The 25,000-nt window shown below is 39.5% G+C and overlaps 1 protein-coding gene and 1 pseudogene across 2 annotated transcripts in view; both read right to left on the bottom strand.

Annotated features, from left to right (window-relative positions):
• The window catches only part of LOC115892830, a 20,419-nt pseudogene extending 1,118 nt beyond the window's left edge, over window positions 1-19,301 (bottom strand). Inside the window, exons 1-13 of the transcript XR_004052748.1 lie at window positions 19,217-19,301; window positions 13,682-13,869; window positions 12,173-12,283; window positions 11,801-11,888; window positions 10,177-10,261; window positions 8,515-8,620; window positions 5,890-5,996; window positions 5,667-5,783; window positions 5,093-5,253; window positions 4,727-4,974; window positions 4,440-4,618; window positions 980-1,173; window positions 145-303 (exon numbers count right to left, since the gene is read on the bottom strand). The product of XR_004052748.1 is annotated as a 3-hydroxy-3-methylglutaryl-coenzyme A reductase-like (transcript). The remainder of the gene's footprint in view (window positions 1-144; window positions 304-979; window positions 1,174-4,439; window positions 4,619-4,726; window positions 4,975-5,092; window positions 5,254-5,666; window positions 5,784-5,889; window positions 5,997-8,514; window positions 8,621-10,176; window positions 10,262-11,800; window positions 11,889-12,172; window positions 12,284-13,681; window positions 13,870-19,216) is intronic.
• A 175-nt stretch (window positions 19,302-19,476) lies between these two features.
• LOC115892829 (sodium/glucose cotransporter 1-like) overlaps window positions 19,477-25,000 on the bottom strand; it is a 30,599-nt gene continuing 25,075 nt past the window's right edge. Inside the window, 1 exon segment of the mRNA XM_030915298.1 lies at window positions 19,477-19,736. Coding sequence (XP_030771158.1) covers window positions 19,477-19,736 — 260 coding nt within the window.

The following is a 25,000-nucleotide window of genomic DNA, read 5'->3' as shown; positions in this document are numbered from 1 at the left end:
CAGTATATGTTAGAGAAGCAAGCACATGTTACCCAAAAATGCTCATGCTTGACCTAAAAGGTATCAACTAATTGTCCTTAAAACTCTTCTCATTGTCTTGCCCATGATGTATTTTAAAACTGGCAAATATAAATGCCAACTTACATCTATTGCTCTGCAGCCTCTATTGGTGCTGGCCACAAGACAACCTTCTGTTGTTGCCATTGGAACCTGAAATTCTTTTCCATCCAAGCAAAGGGGTCCTGCTACTCCAACAGGGATGGGCATATATCCAATAACATTCTCACAACAAGCTCCCATCACCTACAAGGTAAAGTCAGGCACCAAATGAAAATCTATATAGTAAAATGCACAAAAACTCATCTCAACTTGTCATTAATAACTATCTTCAAACATAATCCTTTAGTATGTACGTATTCTTTTTTTTTTTTTTTTGAGACGGAGTCTCGCTCTGTCGCCCAGGCTGGAGTGCAGTGGCCGGATCTCAGCTCACTGCAAGCTCCGCCTCCCGGGTTTACGCCATTCTCCTGCCTCAACCTCCCGAGTAGCTGGGACTACAGGCGCCCGCCACCTCGCCCAGCTAGTTTTTTGTATTTTTTAGTAGAGACGGGGTTTCATCGTGTTAGCCAGGATGGTCTCGATCTCCTGACCTCGTGATCCGCCCGTCTCGGCCTCCCAAAGTGCTGGGATTACAGGCTTGAGCCACCGCGCCCGGCCTGTATGTATTCTTTTAAACAAAATTTTTAATTTACCTTTAAAAAGTGTTTAAAATACTAAAATCTTTGAGTAATGACTATAAAAACAGGAAAAATATTTTTAATTTCTATGACCTACATCATAAGCAGAATAAAAAATTAGGGTAAAATGATTTAAAAGGAAAATGTTTTATAAAACTATGTACATACATGAAACTAATCAAGAAAAGAAAAAAATTAAAAACATACAAAGCAAACTTCTCTTAATCAAGAAAACAACATACCAAGGAGTAATTATAATCCCTGTAAGGTAGGTACTGCAGAGAGAAGGTTCTGAAAGCTTTTTGGAAAGTAACTGTCGGCGAATAGATACACCACGCTCATGAGTTTCCATCAGAGTTTCCAACTTGTAGGCTGGGATATGCTTAGCATTCACTAACTGGATGATCTCAGCATCACTAAGGAATTTTGCACCTTTCTAAAGAAATGGAGAAAAAAATGAAATTGGGTGTTAGAGAGAGAGATGAAACAGAAGGCTTGAAGGACTGTATTTCATGTTATAAACCATTTAATATAAACAATGCTAAGTTAAAATAATGTAATTTTTAAATTAAATCACTGTAGTTTTTAAATAAAAGATACCTCCGGGGCCGGGCGCGGTGGCTCAAGCCTGTAATCCCAGCACTTTGGGAAGTCGAGACGGGCGGATCACGAGGTCAGGAGATCGAGACCATCCTGGCTAACACGGTGAAACCCCGTCTCTACTAAAAAATACAAAAAACTAGCCGGGCGAGGTGGCGGGCGCCTGTAGTCCCAGCTACTCGGGAGGCTGAGGCAGGAGAATGGCGTAAACCCGGGAGGCGGAGCTTGCAGTGAGCTGAGATCCGGCCACTGCACTCCAGCCTGGGCGACAGAGTAAGACTCCATATCAAAAAAAAAAAAAAAAAAAAAAAAAAAAAAGATACCTCCGCAAAATAACAATTCATTTTAATACAAAAAATGCCAAACAAAAATAACATAAATACCATATCATTAGATTTTACAATACAAAGACAGGCTTGCGCTAATACACCATAAAAAGAAAAATAAATGTGAATTTAGCAAGGTTTCAAGTGTGTGTCAGATGTAACCGCTATTGTTTAAACTCTAGTAAACTTTCTATTTTTAATATCCTGAACAGGCAAGATATGCACATGGTTTAAAAACTAAATATTAAAAGAGATATAACAAAAAGTCTTCATCCCATCTCTGTCTACCATCTGCCCAGTTCTTTGCTACCTACACATAAATAGGTACCACTGTTTTATTGTGTATCCATCCAGAGATTTTTATGCATGATTATAAATACACACACACACACACACACATATATATATACACACACACACACACATACACACACGCACATATATGGGTATAAATTCACACAAGTGTTGGGCCAAAGGGTATGAACATTTATAATCTTATAAATGTTTATACTTTTTACAAATTTATTAATTTGAATTAACACTGTCCAATTGCCTTCTCACCACCAACGTAAGAAAAGACCTTTCCAGGTTGGGGGCAGTGGCTCATGCCTATAATCCCAGCACCTTGGGAGGCCAAGACGGGCAGATCACCTGAGGTCCAGAGTTCGAGACCAGCCTGACAAACATGGAGAAACCCCGTCTCTACTAAAAATAAAAAATTAGCCAGGCATGGTGGCGCATGCCTGTAACCCCATCTACTTGGGAGGCTGAGACAGGAAATCAATTGAACCTGGGAGGCAGAGGTTGCGGTGAGCCAAGATCACGCCGTTGCACTCCAGCCTGGGCAACAACAGCAAAACTCCTTCTCAAAAGAAACAAACAACAACAACAACAAAAAAAAAAAACCAGAAAAGACTTCTCCCGACAACCTCAATAGAGTATGTTATTAAACTTTGGGATTATTGCCAATCTGATGAGTGAAAATATCTCAAGTATAATTTTAATTTGCATTTCTCTTAGGATGAAGTTAATCACCTTCTCACATTTTTAAGAGCCATATGTACTTTTTTCCTGACAATAGACTGATTATATTATCTGCTTTTAAAAAATGAGATAAAAATTTAGTCTCATCAATTTGCAGGAGCTCTTTATATATTACAGATTAGCCCTTTAGCCTTTAAATATAAATTGCCAATATTTTCTCTTAGTTTATTAGCTGTCTCTTGACTCTGCTTGTGGTGGTGATATACAAACATATGCAACACACACATATATACACACACATTCACAATCACCACTCTCCACAAAACTGGCACCAGTAATTCACTTTTGTGACTACTACCTGTGGGTTTATTCAAGGATCTCTGCAAACACTAATATTAGTCTAATTTTTCAAAAGAATAGTAAGATAAACATTAGCTGGTTTATGTATTGTCAGTGCAAATTCATTCATTCTCTTAAAGTTTACTGAGCACCTATGAAATCCAAAGCCTTCTCAAGACATGGACTTAGCCTTCTAAGAGCCTGATTTCTAATAATGGAGATATTCATCTAAATATGATATAAGCAACAAAGTACAACTGCCATTAAAAATGCAGTCTCTATATAAAGGATGCTTCAGAAAAGAAAGGTTACTTCTGTTTGGCAGAATTGAGATAGATTTCATAGGTGCTAGCATTTGCCCTGAAGGTGTGAGCACCTGGAGATGGGGAGGCACGTCAGATGACAAAAACAATAGAAACCCAGAGTTGGGAACTGTGTTTAAAGAACAATGACTAAGTTCAGCTAAAAAGTATATGATTAAAGAATGTAGGCCGGGTGTGCAGTGGCTCATGCCTGTAATCCCAGCACTTTGGGAGGCCATGGCAGGCAGACCACTTGAGGCCAGGAGTTTGAGACCAGCCTGGCCAACATGGTGAAACCCCATGTCTGCTACAAATACAAAAACTAGCCAGACATGGTGGCACATGCCTGTAATCCCAGTTACTCGGGATCCCAGCTGATACACAAGAATCACTTGAACCTGGGAGGTGGAGGTTGCAGTGAGCCAAGATGGTGCCACTATACTCCAGCCTGGGTGACAGAGTGACACTCTGTCTCCCAAAATAATAATAATAATAAAATAAAATTTCATTTGTCAAGTATACCTCAATAAAACTGGTGAAAAATTACATTTTACCAATAAATGTATTAAAATATATTTAAAAGAAAGAATTAACCATATTAAGCAGACATGGATGGAACATGATTATATGCATGAAAGCATGAGTAGATTGATATGGTCATGTAGGTAGAAGACCCTGTTCAAATCTCAAAAACAAAAGCAAGCTTCCTCATGGGTATCAAGCTTACAAAATAAAACAAAAACTTTCTTCTATCTTTGAAACTTGTCTCTGTGTTAAACTCTTTCTAGGCCTCAACACACCTATGAGAATACAGCAGTCGCTCATCTCTATGATAAACAGTAATAAACTAGAAAGAGTTTTGACTCTGGAGTCAGAAAATCTTGGACCCTGCTATGAGCTTTACCATTTCCTAGATGTACTACTCGGGGAAATTAAACATACTGGAGCCTCAACGTTCTCATCTAAAAAACAGATAATTCTACCTACCTCTCAAGATTGTGGGAAATAAAGAAAGAAGATAGTATCTGTTAGTTATGTTACATGGTGCCCAGAACTTAGCTGTAGTGTTCAGCAGATACTAGATTTTTCTTCCTTGAAAAAGCTCCTTTGTAATGAAAAATGCCACGTTGGAGTTTATGTATCGTCCTCACCTCTGCATTCCCAAGTATCTGTAGACATTCTTCGTTAGGCCGAGGTTCCCCGGGAAGTTCAATTTCAGGTTCCTGTGTCACCAGTACTGATGAAGTATCAAGTAAGGAGGAGTTACCAACTACAAATGTAGCTTTGTTTGGGGTATCTGTTTCAGCCACCAAGGGTTTTATAACCTCAACTGTTCAAGAGATCAAAAGAAATCTCACAACACGGCACATAATTTTGAAAACAGACTACTTTTTGAAGAAGCAATGAAGGACTGAAAGTGAAGAGAATAACAAGTTACCTTTTCTTTCTCGGTTTACCCCTGTCTCTTCCTCTATTGAATCACATTTCTGGTTATTTCTGACCAGCACAGGTTCACGTCTACAACAGTTGTCTGGGACTTTCTTTTGTGTCACTACAGGAGATGTGATAGGGTTTTTTAACGAGAGTGTAGATTCTGTCTCTGCTTGTTCAAAGAAGATGTACTTGACAGCCAGAAGGAGAGCTAAACTTAGGGTAATAACTTGTTCAATATCCATGCTGATCATTCTAAATAAAATAAAGCAAATTAAAATATTATTCAGAAACGTAAAGGATACAATCTAAACTTGTATTAGCATAGAGTACTATGATTAATATATCACAAAGTAGATTTCAGTTAACTTACTTAGAGAGATAAAATTGCCAGAGGGAAACACTTGGTTCAATTCTCTTAGACACATTTTCATCCAGTCCTAAAGAAACCTTAGAAGTATCTGCTGTACTGTTTTGAGGAGAAGGATCAGCTATCCAGCGACTGTGAGCATGAACAAGAACCAAGCCTAGAGACTGAAATAAAATTTTAAAAATAATGTGTCCTCTGCATATCAACAGAACTTAAATGTCTTATCCCTAGCAAACAGACAACCAGCCATTATCTCTCATAGCTTCCTCTTACCATGAAAAAAAAAGCCCCAAGTTTGCTATGCAACTAAATAAAGTAGTGACCCCCCTGAACTACTGAAAACATCCCAAAGAACAGGCTTTCAAAGGGAGATAAGGTGGAGGAACTTAAAAAGTTTGTTTAGGAGAGAGGGGCTAATAAAGACCAGGAGCCTCAAAGAAATGAACACATTAAGAAAAAAAGGAAGAAGGGGGTGCAATATCATTGAATGGGCCAAAAATTGTAGAAAATAATAAATCTTAAAAAGAATGAGATTGGAAGTGAGGATACTAAAAGGAGAAGAAAACTATGTCATTACCATAATCATCTTGACCCTCTGAGTTACAGGGTTTGGCTTATTTTCTTCTTCTTCTAAAACTCGGGCAAAATGGCTGAGCTGCCAAATTGGACGACCCTCGCGGCTTTCCCGAGAAAGCTACAAATTAAGTCAGTGTGACATTAGAAGGTATTGATTCTGTTCAGGTAAACTGATGTAAGCAGAAATACTACTCTTTACTAGTGCCATATGTAAGAAGTCTTACCTCTAATACCAAGGACACACAAGCTGGGAAGAAAGTCATGAACACGAAGTAGTTGGCAAGAACTGACATGCAGCCAAAGCAGCACATAATTTCAAGCTGACGAACCCCTGGTTAGAGAAAAATTAAAGATATAACTAGTTAGTTAAGTGTATGTATTTTTGATGCTGCATGTATCACAAGGATATATTTGCCTTCCTGCAGGTAGACAAATACATGAAAACATCAATACATTAAGCTCCTTGCCATTTACTGGAAATAGAATTAGCAACTCAGAGGTGATGCCAAGCCTTAGGGGACAGCAGGAATAAGTACAGAACTCTAAGTCCCTCAAGGGCAAAGCTCTTGCCTTCTCCCATGTCCCCAGTATCATAATGCCAGGCAGAATGGTAGTGTTTAATACACAACATAAACATATGTGTTTCCAATTCCTTTTTGTCAAGCAGTAGTGCCTTGTTATGAAATAAGGAGAGCGCAGGCTACTCTAATGGAGCAAAACCCCAGTTACACTATTGATCTAATCCCACTTGTTAGGAGAAAAGCAATTTGCCAATTAACCAAGGATTTTTTATATAAGTGGAATATCCTGCCAGTTATGCCAGTTCCTGATATAAGATCAAATAATTATTTTTTGTGTACCAACAAACTCTAATTTCAATATAACCTCTATGATGGGCTACTGAAGTTCTTATAATTTTTTGTTATTTCATTGATCTGTTTGGAAAATGATATAATAAAAAATGGCAACTCAAGATTAAAAATTAACAAACATATTCCACTACAAATGCTTAAGGTATCATTTGGTAATCTCAAATAGAAAACAACCAAATTATAGAGGCTAGAAAGAGACCCTTAGATTACCACCAAATCTTTCTCTCTCACTTTACAAATAACTTGAGCATAATAATAAACATATTTTCTGATGTCAAACATAACAATGCTTTGAAACATAAATTTAAAATTGTCCTAATAAAAAACTGCTCACAAAAACTCAAAGTTGTATTTTATTTCCTAAATTTAAGTATCATTTGACTGACTAGGAAACAAGCATATTGTATTTTTTTAAATTCCACAATTACCCTCAAATGTGGAAATTCAAGAGGCTACACAATCACAATAACAAAAAGCATTATAAATCCAACTACATTTTAAATGGTAACTGAATATCTTTACAAACTTGAGGCCATCAAAAACCATACTTGACCAATGCTTTCATGACTTGACTATCTACTATTTCTCTCTGCACAATATTCACTCATCTTGTTGCCATATGCTCTCCAGGCATTCTTCCTTACTGTGTCCCCAGATAAGGTCTCTCTATACACAAAGAAAACAGCACCAATCCACATGTATCCAAGAAGCTAAGACTTTCTTACTTTTGTACGGGCCTTTTTCAAAGGGTTACTGCCCAAGTTACTATGTGTTAAATCTGTCCTTTTCTACCCTAACCCAAATTCTCTAATTCACACCATTTCTGTATAGCTGTAAATGTCTCACTGCCTTCTCCAACCACAATCTAATCACTTCCTTTGTCTACTTCTCTGACCATATCATGACAAAACTCATCGCCCAACTGCTTTTCACATCATTATTATTTCAATAAATAACCCCATGGTTTCATGGCCCAACTATTACTTCCTGGCAAATTCTCTCCTCACATATTCTTTTGCTTGAATAAAATCATACAAGTACATTTTCACCTTATCAACACTTTTTCTTGAGTGTAGTGGTGGTTACATGACTATGTCATTATCAAAACTCATAAAATTGTACTCCCAAAAGTAAATTTTAAGGTAAGTAAATTTTTAAAATTAAAAAATATTTTATCTGCTAAATAAAATCTTTGTTGAATAAAAGAAGAAATAACTAAATAATAATTTACTCTCAGAAAGTTAGAAGCAATATTACATTTTTAAAATACTATCCACTGAAAAGGCCTAAACTAACGACAATAATTTACACCCTTAAAAGTTAGATAATTTACTTCTGAAAGAATGAGGCATCTCATTGAGGGCTCTAAGGTACCAGGAAATACACAGTAGTTAACTAAGTATGGTCTTTATGAGAAAAGCCATAAAATATAGGTCCTAATGATTAGGAGACCTTCACACAGCATAATATATTTCTTCTGGCAAATTTCCATGCCAGGCTGTAATTTTTATTCTACATAATGAAGTCCTATGTTTGATATTAATATCTAATTCTCTACTATCCAAATTAAGAATGAAGAAACGTGTTGAAGCTAATGCTGGGTGCTTGTTGAGATGTACTGCTTACTATTGGATTAAATATTTCCAATCACCTTATTAGGTGAATCTTACTCAGATCTGTCCAATTCCTGACTCTTTTCTCCATACAGATAATTAAAACACAAAAAAACCAAGTCACCACTTGAGTCTAAGTAATAGCAGGGCCTAGAAGGTGTCTTGCAGACCAACCTTGGAACGTAATGTTGGTTAAAAAACCAAACAAAAGAAAGCAAATGAACAAAAATATCACAAATATAATAAAAAATTTAAGAGTAATTTAAAAGTCAGAATTTAACAATAAATAATACAAATCCAAGATGTTCTTTTCCTCTTTAGTGACATACCTATTTTAAAATATGGCAAAAATTGGCCTACAAACCTGACATGGTACCAACTCCAATCACAAGACATTCAACAAGAGCATCGAGGGTAAACGTTGGACCTAAAATTGCCATTCCACGAGCAATATTTTCCCTTACTTCATCCTAAAACAGATCAAACATATCAATGAGGGCAAGGGACAAAATAACTTTTCTAAATGTTAGAGCATCCTATGGCTCATATTAATATCAAATTACTATTCAAAGAGTAAAATATACAATATGATAAAACTAACAGGTATTCAAGATAGAAAGTATAATGGTAATATGACGGATTTAAAAATGAATTTTTTTTTTCTGTTTTGAAATGGAGTCTCACTTTGTTTCCCAGGCTGGAGTGCAACGTGCAATGGCTCGATCTTGGTTCACTGCAACCTCCGCCTCGTGGGTCCAAGCGATTCTCCTGCCTCAGCCTCCCGAGTAGCTGGGATTACAGGCAACCCACCACCATGCCCAGCTCATTTTTTGTATTTTTAGTAGAGACAGGGTTTCACCCACATTGACCAGGCTGATCTCGAACTCCTGACCTCAGGTGATCTGCCTGCCTCAGCCTCCCGAAGTGCTGGGATTACAGGGGTGAGCCACTGCGCCCAGCCAAATTTTTAAAAAGAACGTATAGTGCCCTGATTCCCTTTCCACTGAATAAGATATTTCTTAGGAATATTCCTTTGAGGTCGTGCATTAACTCTGTCATTTAAATCCCACATAATTAAATCCTACAACATTCTATATTTTTGCCTACCATGGCAGAAGCTTAGTTGCAAATTTTTTATGAGATCATATTAGTATTAATAAAACCAAACTCATTTCCTTGTTAACATGTTCAAATGATCATACACATTATCAATAAATAATCAGGCAGAATTGCGTACTATTTTATACTCAAGATGCTCTGATATAATATTGTTAAAAAGGTTAGGTTCTTCAAAGTGACTAATGAACATTAAGAAGAAACTTAAAAATAGGAAATAACGCCAGTGTTAATTTAAGGGATTTAAAAATAAGTCTGACCAGGCACGGTGGCTCACATCTTGTAATCCCAGCACTTCGGGAGGCCGAGGTGGGTGGATCACTTGAGGTCAGGAATTAAAGACCAGCCCGGCCAACATGGCAAAACTCCGTCTCTACTAAAAACACAAAAATTAGCCGGGGATGGTGGTGCAACACCTGTAATCCCAGCTACTCGGGTGGCTGAGGCAGAAGAATCCCTTGAAGCCAGGAGGAGAAGGTTGCAGTGAGCCAAGATCTCGCCACTGCACTCCAGCCTGGGCGACAGAGTGAGACTACATCTCAAATCAATCAATCAATCACCAACCCTGGGGTTCTCGTCCATTAGATCCTGTTCTGCTCTCTGATGTGTTTCACTAGGAAAACACTCTTATTTACCCAAAAATTTTTACCATAATTTCTGAAAACTTTCAAAAAGAAAAATGGAGGCAATTCCAAATTCCAGTAGCTACAGAATCATAATTGAGTTGTTAGATAGAGGGGACTGTTCCTGGGGCACTTATGGAGACCCGTCTTGGGACTTGAGAATTAAACTTAAAACTCTGTGCAATTCTTAAATCTTGAACTATGAAGAAACTCTATTAATCCTTCCTATTAATGTAAACTGAAAAAAGGAATACTATTCACATTCCTATCTTATAAATAATACTTACCTGTGAGTTGGAACTGAGGGCAAACTTTGCTAATGCACTTGCTCTGGAAAGGTCAATCAGAAGGAGAAAAAAAGGCAAAGCTTCACTGAAAAGAACAAAATCATCAGATAAATTTAATGAGAAAAAAGTATGATTTAAAAAAAATTCTTCTTAGAACAAAAACTTTCCCCCTCTATATTGTATGATCCTGTAGTATGTGTACCTTTCTGCAGACAAAAAGGTATACCCTATATTTTCTTCGGCATCCTCAAAGCTAAACATAACAGTTGCTCAAAATATTTGTTAAAAATATTTTTAATGTTAAAATTAAGTATATTTACATTTAAACACCTTTTGATAATTTTGTATCAAAAGATCATCCTTGTAAAAAGTACCTCCTTGGATTACCATTAGGGAAAAAAGTGGAATATATAAAAATTTCATTAATCACTACCTGTGGAAGGATAAACTAAACAAACTCTCTGGAAACTAAATTGGCAATGATAGCACTAAAAAGCTCTTAAAAAAAAAAAAAAAGTAAAACCACTGTCTTGGCCGGGCGCGGTGGCTCAAGCCTGAAATCCCAGCACTTTGGGAGGCCGAGACGGGCGGATCATGAGGTCCAGGAGATCGAGACCATCCTGGCTAATACGGTGAAACCCCGTCTCTACTAAAAATACAAAAAACTAGGCGGGCGACGAGGCGGGCGCCTGTAGTCCCAGCTACTCGGGAGGCTGAGACAGGAGAGAATGGCGTGAACCCGGGAGGCGGAGCTTGCAGTGAGCTGAGAGCCGGCCACTGCACTCCAGCCTGGGCGGCAGAGCAGACTCCGTCTCAAAAAAAAAAAAAAAAAAAAAAAAAAAAACCACTGTCTCACTCCTAGGAATGTATCTGAAGAAAATGATTATGAATATGAACAAAAATGTAGTTACAAAAACATTCATCACAGAGTTGTTATTAATGAAAAAAATTAAATAACCTAACAGTCCAACATTAGATGATTAATAAACTACAAGATGTTTAGGACAGAAGAGAATACATACAGCCGTTACAAACAATTTAGTTTAACATTAAGGACATGGAGGGCCGGGCACAATGGCTCACGTCCATAATCCTAGCACTTGGGAGGCCAAGGCAGACAGATCACTTGAGGTCAGGAGTTGGAGACCAGCCTGACCAACATGGCGAAAACAGTCTCTACTAAAAATACAAAAATTAGATGGGCATGGTGGCAGGTGGCCCTGTAATCCCAGCTACTCAGGAGGCTGAGGCAGGAGAACTGCTTGAACCCAGGAGGTGGAGGTTGCAGTGAGCGAGGATCGTGCCATTACACTCCAGACTGGGTGACAAGAGCAAAACTCCGTCTCAAAAAAAAAGGGACAGGGAAAGATGTTGATAAACTATTATGCATAAAGAAATTATAAAACAATATATATGATGTCAGATATTTTCTTTAAGTATAAAAACAGTAGAAAAGGATATATGCCAAAATGTTACTAGTTATGAAAATTAGCTAATAGTAAAATTATACAAAAAAATTCCCCTTATTTTCTTAACTTTTGAAAATGTGCCTTTGCAGCATGGAGAAGAAAAGTTTTTAAAAATGTATGTTGACAGAAAGTATATTTAGGTTTTAAATACTTACTTCAAGCCTGTCAATTCTTTGTCTAAGAAGTGAATGACAACTGTACTGAATACAAAGCTTGAGAAAATTGTGAAGAGGCCAGCAATACCTAAAATGACAAAAATTCAATACTGAAAAACCTTTATCCTTTACTACACAAATAATAACAGTCTCAAACAGTATTCTGAGATAATACTAGTTTTCTCCAAATTATTAAGGTCTCAAATTTCAGAATGTCTAATTGCCAATAATAAGGAAACTATTAAATGCATGCAGCACACTTTCAGCAACACACACATATTTCCAAATACATGATTTGAATGAAACAGGTTTATTTCTACAGCACATCAAAAATTTAATGACACCAGAAGTTAAACATGTAAAAACTATTACCCAAAATATATTTTGATCCAAGTTGACGTAAATTCTGGAACTGGAAGTAATATACAGGATTGCTATGCATCGTGTTATTGTCAGAATTATAATGTCACTGCTCAAAACATCCTAATAGGAGAGAAAGAAAAGGAAATTCCAATAGCTCTGACTTTTAAAATAAGAAATCAAAACTAATAATTTTTATTTGCATGTGCAATTCATTTATATATTGTCATGAGAACATAAATGTAAGCACACTATAAGTCCAATAAAAATATCAAACATGCATACCAAAAATTAAAATCCAACTTTTAATCAAACCACTGTGGTAAGCCAATACATCACTGCAATTTTTTTTTTGAGACAGGGTTACATGCTGTTACCCAGCTGGAGTACAGTGCTGCATCACAGCTCACTGCAGCCTCAACCTCCCAGGTTCAAGGGATCCTCCTGCCATGGCCTCCAAAGTAGCAGGGACTACAGGTGCATGCTACTACATCCAGATAATTTTTTAAGTTTTTGTTTTTGTTTTGAGATGGAGTCTTGCTCTGTTGCCCAGGCTGGAGTGCAGTGGTGCGATCTTGGCTTACTGCAAGCTCCGCCTCCCTGGTTCACGCCATTCTCCCTGCCTCAGCCTCTTGAGTAGCTGGGATTACAGGCGCCCGCCACCATGTACGGCTAACTTTTTGTATTTTTTAGTAGCGACATGGGTTTTCACCGTGTTAGCCGGATGGTCTTGATCTCCTGACCCTCGTGATCCACCGCCTTGGCCTCCCAAAGTGCTGGGATTACAGGTGTGAGCCACCGCGCCCAGCCTTTAATTTTTTTAAAGACTGGGTCTTACTATGTTGCCCGGGTTGCCCAGGCTGGTCTTGAACTCCTGGGCTCAAACAATTCTCCTGCTTGGCCGCCCAAAGTGTTGGGATTACAGGCATGAGTCACTACAACCTGGCCCACACTCATTTTTGACTATTAGTTACTTATAAAAGATGTATTTCTCAAATAAAGTCAATTACACTCATTTGTGAAGAGAAAGCAAATATTGTATTTCCAGTGCATTCCATATAAACAGAAATTTGAGGTAAGTTCCTAATACTAAAGATTCTACTCGGCCGAGCGGCAGTGGCTCACGCCTGTAATCCCAGCACTTTGGGAGGCCAAGGCGGGTGATCATGAGGTCAGGAGATCGAGACCATCCTGGCTAACACAGTGAAACCTCGTCTCTATTAAAAATACAAAAAATTAGCCCGGGTGTGGTGGCAGGCGCCTGTAATCCCAGCTACTCGGGAGGCTGAGGCAGGAGAATGGCGTGAACCCAGGAGGCGGAGCTTGCAGTGAGCCCAGATCGTGCCACTGAACTCCAGCCTGGGCGACAGAGGGAGACACCCTCTCAAAAAAAAAAAAAAAAAAAAAAAGGTTTACTCATAACTTTTAAAAATTATGTTGGTCCCATATAAGGGCTTAAGGGCTCTTTAGAAATTGAAAATGTAATTTACTTTAGTCAATATCAAATTAAACTTCACTAACCTCTTCAAACTTTGGACATTCATAATTCCAACCACAGATCTTACTGTTACCAGTAAACATGTTCATGGACATCATGCAGATGGTCAGTGTCACTGTCCCCACTATGACTTCCCAGGGATGGGAGGCCACAAAGAGGCCATGCATTCGAAAAAGTCTTGACAACATTGTAGATACAGAATCCGTGGATCCTGGAAGGAATATCAAGTGTGAACACTTAGTATACAGCTCATTGTATTTTTAGGAAAAGAATTTTAAGGGAAAAGTGTGCTATACAGCTCACTGTAGTTTTAGGAAAAGATTTTAAGGAAAGTATGCTATAAACCCTGCTTTGTATGCACAGTGTCCCTATACATATGACTATTTGATACTATTCTTTATAATTCTGGAAAAATAATTATAAAATTAAGAGAACTATGTTATTACTTCTTCACTCAAACAATAAATCCTTTACTACTCACTGGCAACCAACTTTAAAGCAGCCATTTCTTAAAATTTGTATGAATTCAAACATTTAAGATCAAAACCAGGTAAGTAGCTCAACCTTATTACCTGAGCCTTGCAAGTAGAAGAGCAATCAAGCAGAAAAACACAAGTGAGAAACAGCTATTCACATTTTCTAATTAACCTAGATATGAAATGCATGTTAAGTATCTTCTTGATCCTCTACATTCTGATTACACAAAAGGTTAAAACACCAAAGAATCTACTTGTTGAGTGTCCTGCTATAAATCATGTTATTTTATAAGATCCTCAAGGGCAGGGACCTCTTGTACTTTTTCATTCCATAAAACATGGCAAGAATGTCACTAGCAAAAGGATGTTTAATAAAACCTTCCTAACATTGCTGTCAACAGAAAAAAAGTCTTTTCTGATAGATGTTTCTACAATTAATAAAAACAGGGTAAGAATTTTGCTGTGGTGGCTGCTTTTCTTCTAGCAGAATCATCAACAATAGTGCTAGAAGACCAGTAGAAAAAGCATTAGACGTGAAAAGCTCCCAACTTTCACAACTAATGAAAAGCTAGAACAGTAGAAGAGGATGACTGGCTGAAGTATCTGTATATAGCATTCAAAAAAATTCCCAATAGAACATATACAAGATTTTCATCTAGTGACTACCATGACTAAATTTCCTGTTTGCTAAATAGTAATTCTGATATTCTGATTTTGAAAAAAATCTTGGTATTACCATTGGTCTCCACAAATAAACCTGCAAGTCTTACTTCTTTCACTAAAATTAATGCCTGTGATAAAGCATATTAGTAACCTGCAAAAATCAACCAAAAAGGACTTAAAAAGTAAGCTCATTAACTGCCACTCTAGCAGGATTCAAATGAATCTCACATTTAGTAATAACTAGAAAGTGATTCATCTGTTGAAGACAGACTATAAAAAGGCAATCAAGTAAGTGAAACAAGCCACTTATCTATTTATAAAGGGTTAGGGGAAAGACAGAAAAAAAAGAAGAGTAGCTTTTAAGGAACCAAAGCAAATTATCAAGTGTCATCTCTCACTGCATCACTCCATGTTCTCTACATTTCAGACATTACTACACCACTAGCTGAATAGTTTTCAAACCGTTGATCCCAACAAACTGGATCAATTAGATCATGACAATCAATTTCATCCAATAAGAACAAACATTTTTTTTTTTTTTTTTTGAGACGGAGCCCGCTCTGTCCACCAGGCTGGAGTTGCAGTGGCGCGATCTCGGCTCACTGCAAGCTCCGCCTCCTGGGTATCAAGCCATTCTCCTGCCTCAGCCTCCCGGGTAGCTGGGACTACAGGCGCTCTGCCACCCGCGCCCGGCTAATCTTTTGTATTTTTAGTAGAGACGGGGGTTTCCACCGTGGTCTCGATCTCCTGATCTTGTGATCCGCCCGCCTCGGGCCTCCCAAAGTGCTGGGATTACAGGCGTGAGCCACCGCGCCCAGCCAAGAACAAACATTTTTTAAATAAAATTAAATAGAAAACAATATATAAAAAATAGCTGTTGGGTAAGCCAGGTAGTATGGGTAGGTATTATTTCTTAAAACTAGGTTTCAAGAAACTATACATACGTAAGTGTGTGTCTGGCTTTTAAATTAAACATGTATTTCCTACTGTGGGTCACAGTTTTAAAAGCTGTAGGTACCTAAAGGAATATAAATGTGGCGTGTACCTGCCTGTGTTTACTCATGCTTTTTCAACCTTCCACCCTGAGTCTGATTCATCAATTTACCCCTCCAGCACCTTGCACTCACACATAGCATTGCTCAACAAATGCTGGCTTAAATTCTTAAACTATAGTAGCATGGTGTTTTATGACACATCTTGAAACAGACCTAAAGATGACTTTTTTTAAAGGCACCTAGATATGGATGTAACCCATGCCCTCTAGTTTAAGGCTAAATGTAGAGCATTCAGGGAACATATTAATGGGGTATGGGAAGGAGAAACATTTTACATACAGGTTGAGTATCCCTTATTCAAAATGCTTGGGACGAGAAGCGTTTCAGATTTGGGATGTTTTCGAATTTTTGTAATATCTGCATTACATTTACTAGCTTAGCACCCCTAATCCAAAAATCCAAAATCCAAATTCCAAAGGCTGCAATGAGCATTTCCTTTGAATGTCAGGTTGGTGCTCAAGAAATTTCAGATTTTGGAGCATTTCAGATTTCAGATCTTCAGATTAGAGACAGTCAACTTGGAACTATCCTGGAAAATGTACAACAGCAACAAAATACTTTCTATTAAATTAGCAGGTACTTGGACTTAAAATATTGGAAATCTTTAATCAATCTAGATAAGAACCCTACTTAATTATAACCAAAAGACTCACTAAAAGTAAAAGGCTAGATTTTTCATGATGGTATTCTATCACACAATTTCTTTCTTACATTTAAAAACACAACTCTACCAATTGTTCTACAGGATCAACTAGCATCGAAGTTCCAGAAAGTAAATTAACTATGTGTTTCAAAATTAGGTCAAAATTATTTCTAACCCTCTTTCCCTGCAAAAAAAACACTTCAGCTCAGATTTTTCCTCATTATGTCAATCAGATTCATTATTATTAAAAAGTTAATTCATTTGAATTAAAATCTTAGCTGCAACCCTGTAGGAACACTAACTTGTGAACAAATTGGTTTAACATCATAAACCCATAATTATACATTAGACACATTATGTATTCCCTCAAAAGATTTTATGGTGGGCATTGTAATTCTGGGACTTTTTTCCTAGGTGTAAAGTCATCTTTGCATATTCAAGGAAAAAAATTACACATGACCCTGTCAGCCATCCCTAAACACAGAAAACCCCACCTATTTGGAAACAAACTGAGCAATCTTATAAGGGTGTGTCAAAAGCAACCATAATTATAAAACAATCTCATTTCTCATGAACATCCTCCCCATTGCCCCTGTGATTATGCAAAGCATTTACATGCCATAGAATCCAATCTTCCACCTTCATCAGCAGTTGCAAATGGAACAAGCAGGCTACAGGATAGCTCCTGCAAATTGAGTTGACAGTAGTTATGCAACACTGCAATAAAAATTAATTTACTTAAATAAAACAAAACAAATAGGCAAGGTATGCCTTACTTATTCAGACTAAAAAGTATGCTGCAAACGTTTTACAGATTCTTTAAAAGAAGGGATAATGCTTAAATGTCAATCCAATCTGCTACAGAAACCACCTACCACGACCAACTGCAGAAAAGGATGTTTCGGCATCCTACTTCCTCCTACTCAGCACTCCGCCTGCATGGACATTCCAGTATTTGATTATATACTATCTTATAGTGTTTCTCAAATTAATTAAATGTGTACATTTTGTCTCTTTGAAGGCAAGAACTGCGTCTTATATGGCAGTCATTTTCAATCCCAAACAGGATCTAGCATTCTGCTGTTCAAGCTGGTATTCCAGAAAGAAAGAAAAAAAAAAAAAAAATCTTGCACTGGCAATCGGGAAACCTGGATTCTATACCCAATTAGCTCACATTCTATTACATGCTGTTTTTAAGTCATATCTCTTCTCTTCATTCACTTACGAAGCTAGAGCTCCAAAGTTCTCTGACAAGGTAAGTATTAAATGGAATCATACGAAACTGCTATTTTTGTAGGTTAGCTGAATTTTAAATACTGGCAATTTCACATGGGTCAACCTAAGTAGACCACGTGATTCCATAATGTGGCTATCTATGGTCTAGAAAACTAGACCATAAAGGAATAATACAAAGAGTGTGTGGATGCTAGGCATACTCACAGACTTATCTTGAAATGTTTATCCCAAACACCTGACAATTTTCATGTTAATGCTGTAACCTATGTGCAATTTTGTTTAACCTTCATGTTACTAATTCCCATTTGTCTGACCACCAAGTTTATCATAAGTTCTGGAAGAACACCACAACAAAGCAGGCCTGCAAAATCCAGTCTATGCCCAAAGTACTGTCCAGGCCTTTGCTAGATTATCTCTAAATTGCAAAATGCCTTTCATTGCATGGAGACGAAAATAAATTCATAAGTAAACAAAAAGTACATTCTCTACCTTGTGGGACGCCCGAAATCATGCACATTTAGTATAGCCCAGAATAAATGTTTCCTACGACTCTGCAGGACCAATGTCTAAGAAGGCATATCCTCAAATCCTGAAATATTTCAAACGACTACTTAAGAATGGAGTACATCGACCTCCTCCTACTGCAGAAATTAACTCTTCTATATTTCTTTCTACAAGGTACATTTTTCCTAAAACAACATCAGCAACAAAGAGACTACGCCCCTTATCAAAAAAAAAAAAAAAAGAAGAATCTTTGAGTCCTTGTGCGAATCCCCACGTTGGGTTCCGCCATCCTCTCAAAGCCGTTCTCCTGTAAATAACCGGACACATCTACACCAATCCACGGTTCTTTATGGCTCTAAGTTAGTCAGCAGCATTTACAGAGATCTTTCCCGTCACGTAAAAAGAAAGGCGCGAACGAACAGCAGCTCCTGGGCGTGAATGCCCGGATCCAGCAGCCGCGCTTCTTCCCGTCTGCCCTGCGAGCTGACAACCCAGAAGCCCCACAGACCCCTAGTATTTCTCGAATCCAGGGGTCTCCGAGGTCACCCTGCCTGACACCCTTTCCGCCCCGATTATCGCGAACCATGCAGCCAGCACTGCTTACTCTGAACAGGGCCGATGAACGCGGCTACGCCCCGCGGGTCCACAGATGATGACCGCAGTCACCAAGAGGCCAGACCGCCGCCCGCCTCTCAAGGCCCAGTTTCGGGACCCTGGGTTCCTCCGACACTGGTGGCCGGTCGCCGCTCGGCCTGCCGGGCCTCAAGGACATTCCTTGCAGTCCCCGCGGGTCCCGGGCCGCCCACACCACAAAGTGCAACCGCAGCACCCTCCAGTCCGCAGGAGCTGCCGGCAGCCACTTTCCCAGGGCCGAGGGAAGCTCCAGAATTGCCACCAAAAATAGCCCAAACCCCACTCCCCACTCAATCTCCGCCAGCTCCCCGCCGCCCCGGCCCCGCTCTTGGCCACCACCCGCCTCACCTCCAGATCTCACTAGAGGCCACCGAACCCCGGCACCGGTGCTCCGCCCGTCTCCAGTCAACGGAGACACGGAGCGGAAGGAACCCTAGCCTTACGCACGCGTGGAGCCGGACGAGCCTTCGACCAATAAAAGAGGATCGTTCGATTGTCTAGCCAATCGCCTGGGGGCTGCTCGGCCTGACGGCGCTACGTCACGAACGGTCGCCTTAACAACCGCCCACAGCTCTCTGCAGGGCCAAGAACAGGCACCGCACCATCTCTCACCACGGCTCGGCCAACCAATAGCCGTTCGAGTCCCAGCAGTAGGGCCTGCCTATTGGCCCTAGAGCCGTGGGGGCGCAAGCATGGCAGCTGCCTAGGCGAAGGCGATAGGGGACCTGGCGGGTGGAGTGTCCCACAGCCCCAGGGCCTGACCCGTGGTCATCCTGACTGTGAGAGTACAGTGGGAGGCAGTTATAGGAAGCAGAATTGGAGCGTGAGGGAAAACGCAGGGTCAGGTCGATGACTGAAAGCTCAGTTACTAGCGCGGGAGAGATGGAGAGAAGTGGAGGCGGCCATGAAAAAAAGAGGAGTATAAAAAAGGGAAGGTGGCAGCGACGAGCACCTCAAACCTATAACTGGCCGGTAGCCTAAACCAGCGGTTTCCCGAGATTTACCCGTTAGTGTAAATGGCTCCGGTTACCTGCATCTCTCTGTCTTGTGTGGGACATCCATTTCATGCTGGATTCTCTCTGAAATGTGCCTCTCCTGCGTCTTCTCTGCGTTCCTTCTGCTCCCCACCTGGTGCAGGGCTTTATTATCTCTTACTTAAAACAGTGCAATAGCCTCTCCAAACTGGTCTTCCCAGTCTTAGACACATGCACTTTCCAATCTCTCCTGCACAACTCCCACACGCAGCATGTGGCATACTACTTCCTATTATGCCATAGACCCAAATCAGCGTTTCTCACTGTCTACTGGATTAAAGAAAGAACCTGTCACCACTAATATGGCCCCATCATACATTTCTGACGTATCTGTACTTTCCTGTGTGAACCTTACAGTTCAACCAGGAGTAACTGGCCCTTTTTCAGTCACACTCAGTACCTTTTTACCTTCCTGCTTATGTTCTCTTTGTTTACCTTGGATATGCCTACCCATTTAAACTGTTGAGATCCTAAATATCCCTTAAGGGCTTTTTCATATACCACCTCCTTTTCTAATTCCCTCAAACACATCATCCCTGCCGACCTTGAAAACCCATAAAATTTCCGTAATATTTTTTGACTTGCCTTACTATCGTATGTGGAAATTTATTAAGGGCAGGAATTGTATTTCACTCAATTTTTAAAGCCCATATTTTGAAACACAGTACCAGGAAAACACTAAACACTCCCTAGTTTTAATAAATGATTATAGATTCTTATAATCCTTATATAATAGGTATTATTCCCATTTTACAAAACAGTAAAAATTAAAGTTTGTCAAGCAACTTGCTGTAGATCACATAATGAGTAAAACTGGAATTTGAACCCAGATCTAATGCTTAAGCTGGTTCTACTGTTCCCCACTGCTTCCGTGTAAGACCTTCATTCATATCTCTTTACCAAATGTTGTGCCTTTGAAATGCTCATTATGTGGATTACACTGTGGTTGGCATGGGAGATATAGTGACAAACATGACAGGTATGGTGCCTGCCTTTATGAACCTTGCACAGTAAAGAGAACAGGTGAACTACCCGAAGACTGCAGTGTTTTCTTAGCAGCCTTGTCAAAAGAGAGAGAGAGAGAGAAAAGTATATAAGTACCAAGAGCCTAGAAGCTGTCATATTTTTAATGCCGCTGCAAGTCTCAAGGGCCAAATATCTCAGAAGTTACAGATTGTACACATGCCTACTAATGTAATTCAAATAAGGACTATAAAGCTGTTACCAAAACAGGCTTTAGCCCAAGATTTAGAAATTTTCATTCCCAAACTGCCTAATTGAGAACTCCAATAGTAATATGAGTTCAAAAGCAAGCAATAAAGAAACGCCAGTTGTCTAGTTTTATGGTCTTAAAATAAATTCTATATCATTCCCAAAAGGTATTTCAAAAGAATCTTTATAGCACTTAACTAATAATTTGTACTTAGTGATAAATCACAAAATTTGGTATGGACACAACATAGAAAGGGAGGGTGGGGTAGGCGCCAAGGAAGTCTATGCGCCGCTTCCTCCTATGCATTTAACCCTTCAAGCAAAGAGTTTATAAAAGTATACTTTTTTTTTTTTATTTTTTGAGACAGAGCCAAGGTTGGCGTGCAGTGACACGATCTTAGCTCACTGAAACCTCTGCCTTCTGGGTTTAGCGATTCTCTTGCCTCAGCCTCCTGGATAGCTAGGATTACACGGGTGCACCACCAAGCCCAGCTTACACACACATATATATATAATTTTTATTTATATACATAATTTATATATATATATTTTTTTTTCTTTTTTTTTTTTTTTGAGACGGAGTCTTGCTCTGTCACCCAGGCTGGAGTGCAGTGGCGCGATCTCAGCTCACCGCAAGCTCCGCTTCCTGGGTTCGCGCCATTCTCCTGCCTCAGCCTCCCGACTAGCTGGGACTACAGGCGCCCGCCAGCACACCCGGCTAATTATTTGTAGTTTTAGTAGAGACGGTGTTTCACCATGTTGGCCAGGCTGGTCTCAGCTCCTGACCTCAAGCGACCCGCCTGCCTCAGCTTTCCAAAGTGCTGGGATTACAGGCGTGAACTACCGCACCCCGCCTAAAAGTATAATGTTAAGAGCCCCTTAAAAAGTAATGAATGACCCGCATTGCCATCTTAATCCATCACCTTTACCGTTTACATACATAAATATGTTAGGCTTCCAACCTTCACATTTTTGGTTTTCGTTGTCATGAGTCTTGCTTAAAGATGGGGAATTATAACAGCAACAATAATACTAAAACAAATATTTATATTGCTGTTTCTATGTCAGCCACTTGTCTAAGTGCTTTTGATATATTAACTCCTTTTATTAAAAGTCCACTGAGGAAAACAATAGTAGAATCTGCATTTTACAAATGATGAAGCTACAGAAACAGAGAAGTTAAGTAATTTGCCTAAATCCACATAGCTTGAAAGTAGCAGAGCCAGAATATAAACTTTGAAATGTGGCTCCCAAGCATATACACTAAACTACTCCACTGTCTTTTTGTATTAGCATAATATGCACTATTTTATATTAGTACACATCATGTGATTGTTTAATTTGCTGATGCTTCATTACAAAAGACTTTTCATAATATCAGTGAAGAGTTGTACTTATTTGTTTCCCTTTACAGCTCCCAGCTGTGTTCAAATTTGTATTTTCCAGCCTTTGGCAGTTTTCTTTCTCTTTGTCCTGCACAATGTTTTTTTGTTTTGTTAATATTAAATTTCAGGATAATTTCTTTAGACTAGCTTATTGCAAATGATAATTGCCCACACATAGCTCTTGGCAGATATGATGACCGATTATCACTTCTGCCAAAGGTCAGGAGATATTCACTGAGGGCCTTACTCTATGATGGGCAGAGGGTTAGGCCCTCAAGGCAGAGAGTTAAATAGGAAAATACATACAAACCCTTCCCAGATAATATGGTCAGTGTTCTGAGTGAGGTATACACAGGGTCCAATGAGAAAAGTTTGGGTTGTGTTTTGAACAAGAGGAGGAAATGGTTTGAAGTCTATTCTAGGCACAAAGGCTAGTATTGTTAGCATGAGAATGGAGGTGATGCAGATATACAAGAAAATTTAATTGGGTAGAAATCTTAAAGTACCATAGAATACAAGAAATTTAAAAGGCAAGGAAGTCATGAGCAGGTTGGCAGAAGATCTCAAAGTCCCTAGTGGTGACATTGTACATGCACTGCAGTCTCAGCTGCTGCTTCTCAATAACAAAACTAAAAATACTGCTTCTTTGTTCCTAAAACTTCCCAAAAACGAAACGAATAGGTGAAGCCTCTCTTGACATTCGGAAGAAACGTCTCTACAAGAGTGAGTACACACAAAGATTTCTGCTGTCCACTGAGCCTGCTTTCACTGTTTAACTGGTCCTGTTTGTTTTCTCCATTCCTCTCTTTAGACCTTGCCCTAGCTTTGTAGAATAGGTTGGGTAGTAGTAACAAATTGTATAGAATTTTTTGTTTGTTTGTTTTAAAGGAATTTATTTCCTCTGGGAAACACCTCATAATGTAGAAACAGTATAACTATGATAATGTGTAAGTGTCCATGTCTGAGAGTCTTAGGGATTTTTGGCCAAGGTGACTGGTTCACAAAGAAGTCAATGAAAGATCAAGAAAGAATGAAACAGACTGGGTGTGGTGGCTCACGCCTGTAATCCCAGCACTTTGGGAGGCCGAGGTGGGTGGATCACCCGGGATCAGGAGTTCAAGACCAGCCTGGCCAACATAGAGAAACCCCATGTCTACTAAAAACACAAACATTAGCTGGGTGTGGCGGTGCTCACCTGTAGTCCCAACTACTAGGTAGGCTGAGGCAGGAGAATACCTGGAGCCTGGGAGGCAGAGGTTGCAGTGAGCCGAGATCGTGCCACTGTACTCCAGCCTGGGCCACAGAGCGAGACTCTCTCAAAAAAAAAAAAAAAAAAAAAAGGGAATGAAACAAAGAAAAACTAATTAGAACTAATTGTGACCCAAGTATGAGCACCACTTCTCCCTCAAGAGCAAACTTTGAGCCAGGCACAGTGGCTCATGCCTGTAATCCCAGCACTTTGGGAGTCTGAGCCAGGAGGATTGCAACCTCTGCCTCCCAGGTTCAAGCAATTCTCCTGCCTCAGCCTCCCGAGTAACCAGGATTACAGGTGCCCACCACCTTGCCCAGCTAATTTTTGTATTTTGTATTTTTTTAGTAGAGATGGGGTTTCACCATGTTGGCCAGGCTGGTCTCGAACGCCTGACCTCAGGTGATCCACCCGCCTTGGCCTCCCAAAGTGCTGGGATTACAGGTGTGAGCCACCACGGCTGGCTCATTCCTAGCTTTAAAAAAGCTCCTAGATAGCGAAATCAATTGAGAGAGACCAGAAGGAAATGAAAATGGAGGGAGGAGGTAAGGAAGAGCTTGGAAAAGAGCTGGATAAGATCCTACCAGGCAAGACAGAAGGATAACCATCCAAGGGGACCTGCCTCAGCTTTTCTGAGCAACCCCATTGAAGGAGAAGCCTAACAGCAATTGCTCAGGGCAATACCTAGCTAGGCAATCTTTTAATGCAAAGTTACTGTCACCTATAAGTAAAAATGGCCAAAACAAGCTACAGAACTCTATATCTGCTGCAAATTGCAACAAATTTGGCTACAAGTAACAGAGAACTCAAAATAAAAGAAGCTTTAAAAGACAAGCATTTATTTATTTCTCAGGTAAAGGAAACTGGAGATAGATAATCCAAGACTAGCGTGGCAGCCCATGATGTTTTCAGGGACCCTCCTGTCTCTCTGCTCCACCATGCTCAGCATGCAGCTTCCATCTCCAGGGTCACCTGTGGTCCAAGATGGCAACTGGAGCTCCAACCTTCATATCTGCATTTCAGTCCCTCTGGAAGGAACAGGTTAAAGACAAAAGAGGTGGGGTGGGGGAAGAAAACACCAGCCCTTCTTAGCTGTTTTTTTAATCTCATTTTATATTCACATTTTATATCTCAGTGTCCAGAACTATAAGGTCATACCTAAGTACAAGGAAGTTGGAAATGTAATCTTTGTTTTTCGCAACAATATGCCCAGCTCAGAACTGAAGAAAAGCATCTTCCATGCTATTCCACA

This window comes from Rhinopithecus roxellana, chromosome 13 (assembly GCF_007565055.1).
Source record: "Rhinopithecus roxellana isolate Shanxi Qingling chromosome 13, ASM756505v1, whole genome shotgun sequence".
NCBI classification, from domain to species: Eukaryota; Metazoa; Chordata; class Mammalia; order Primates; family Cercopithecidae; genus Rhinopithecus; species Rhinopithecus roxellana.
The sequence above is the reverse complement of the archived record's forward strand: the minus strand, read 5'-3'. Positions and strand labels throughout refer to the sequence as shown.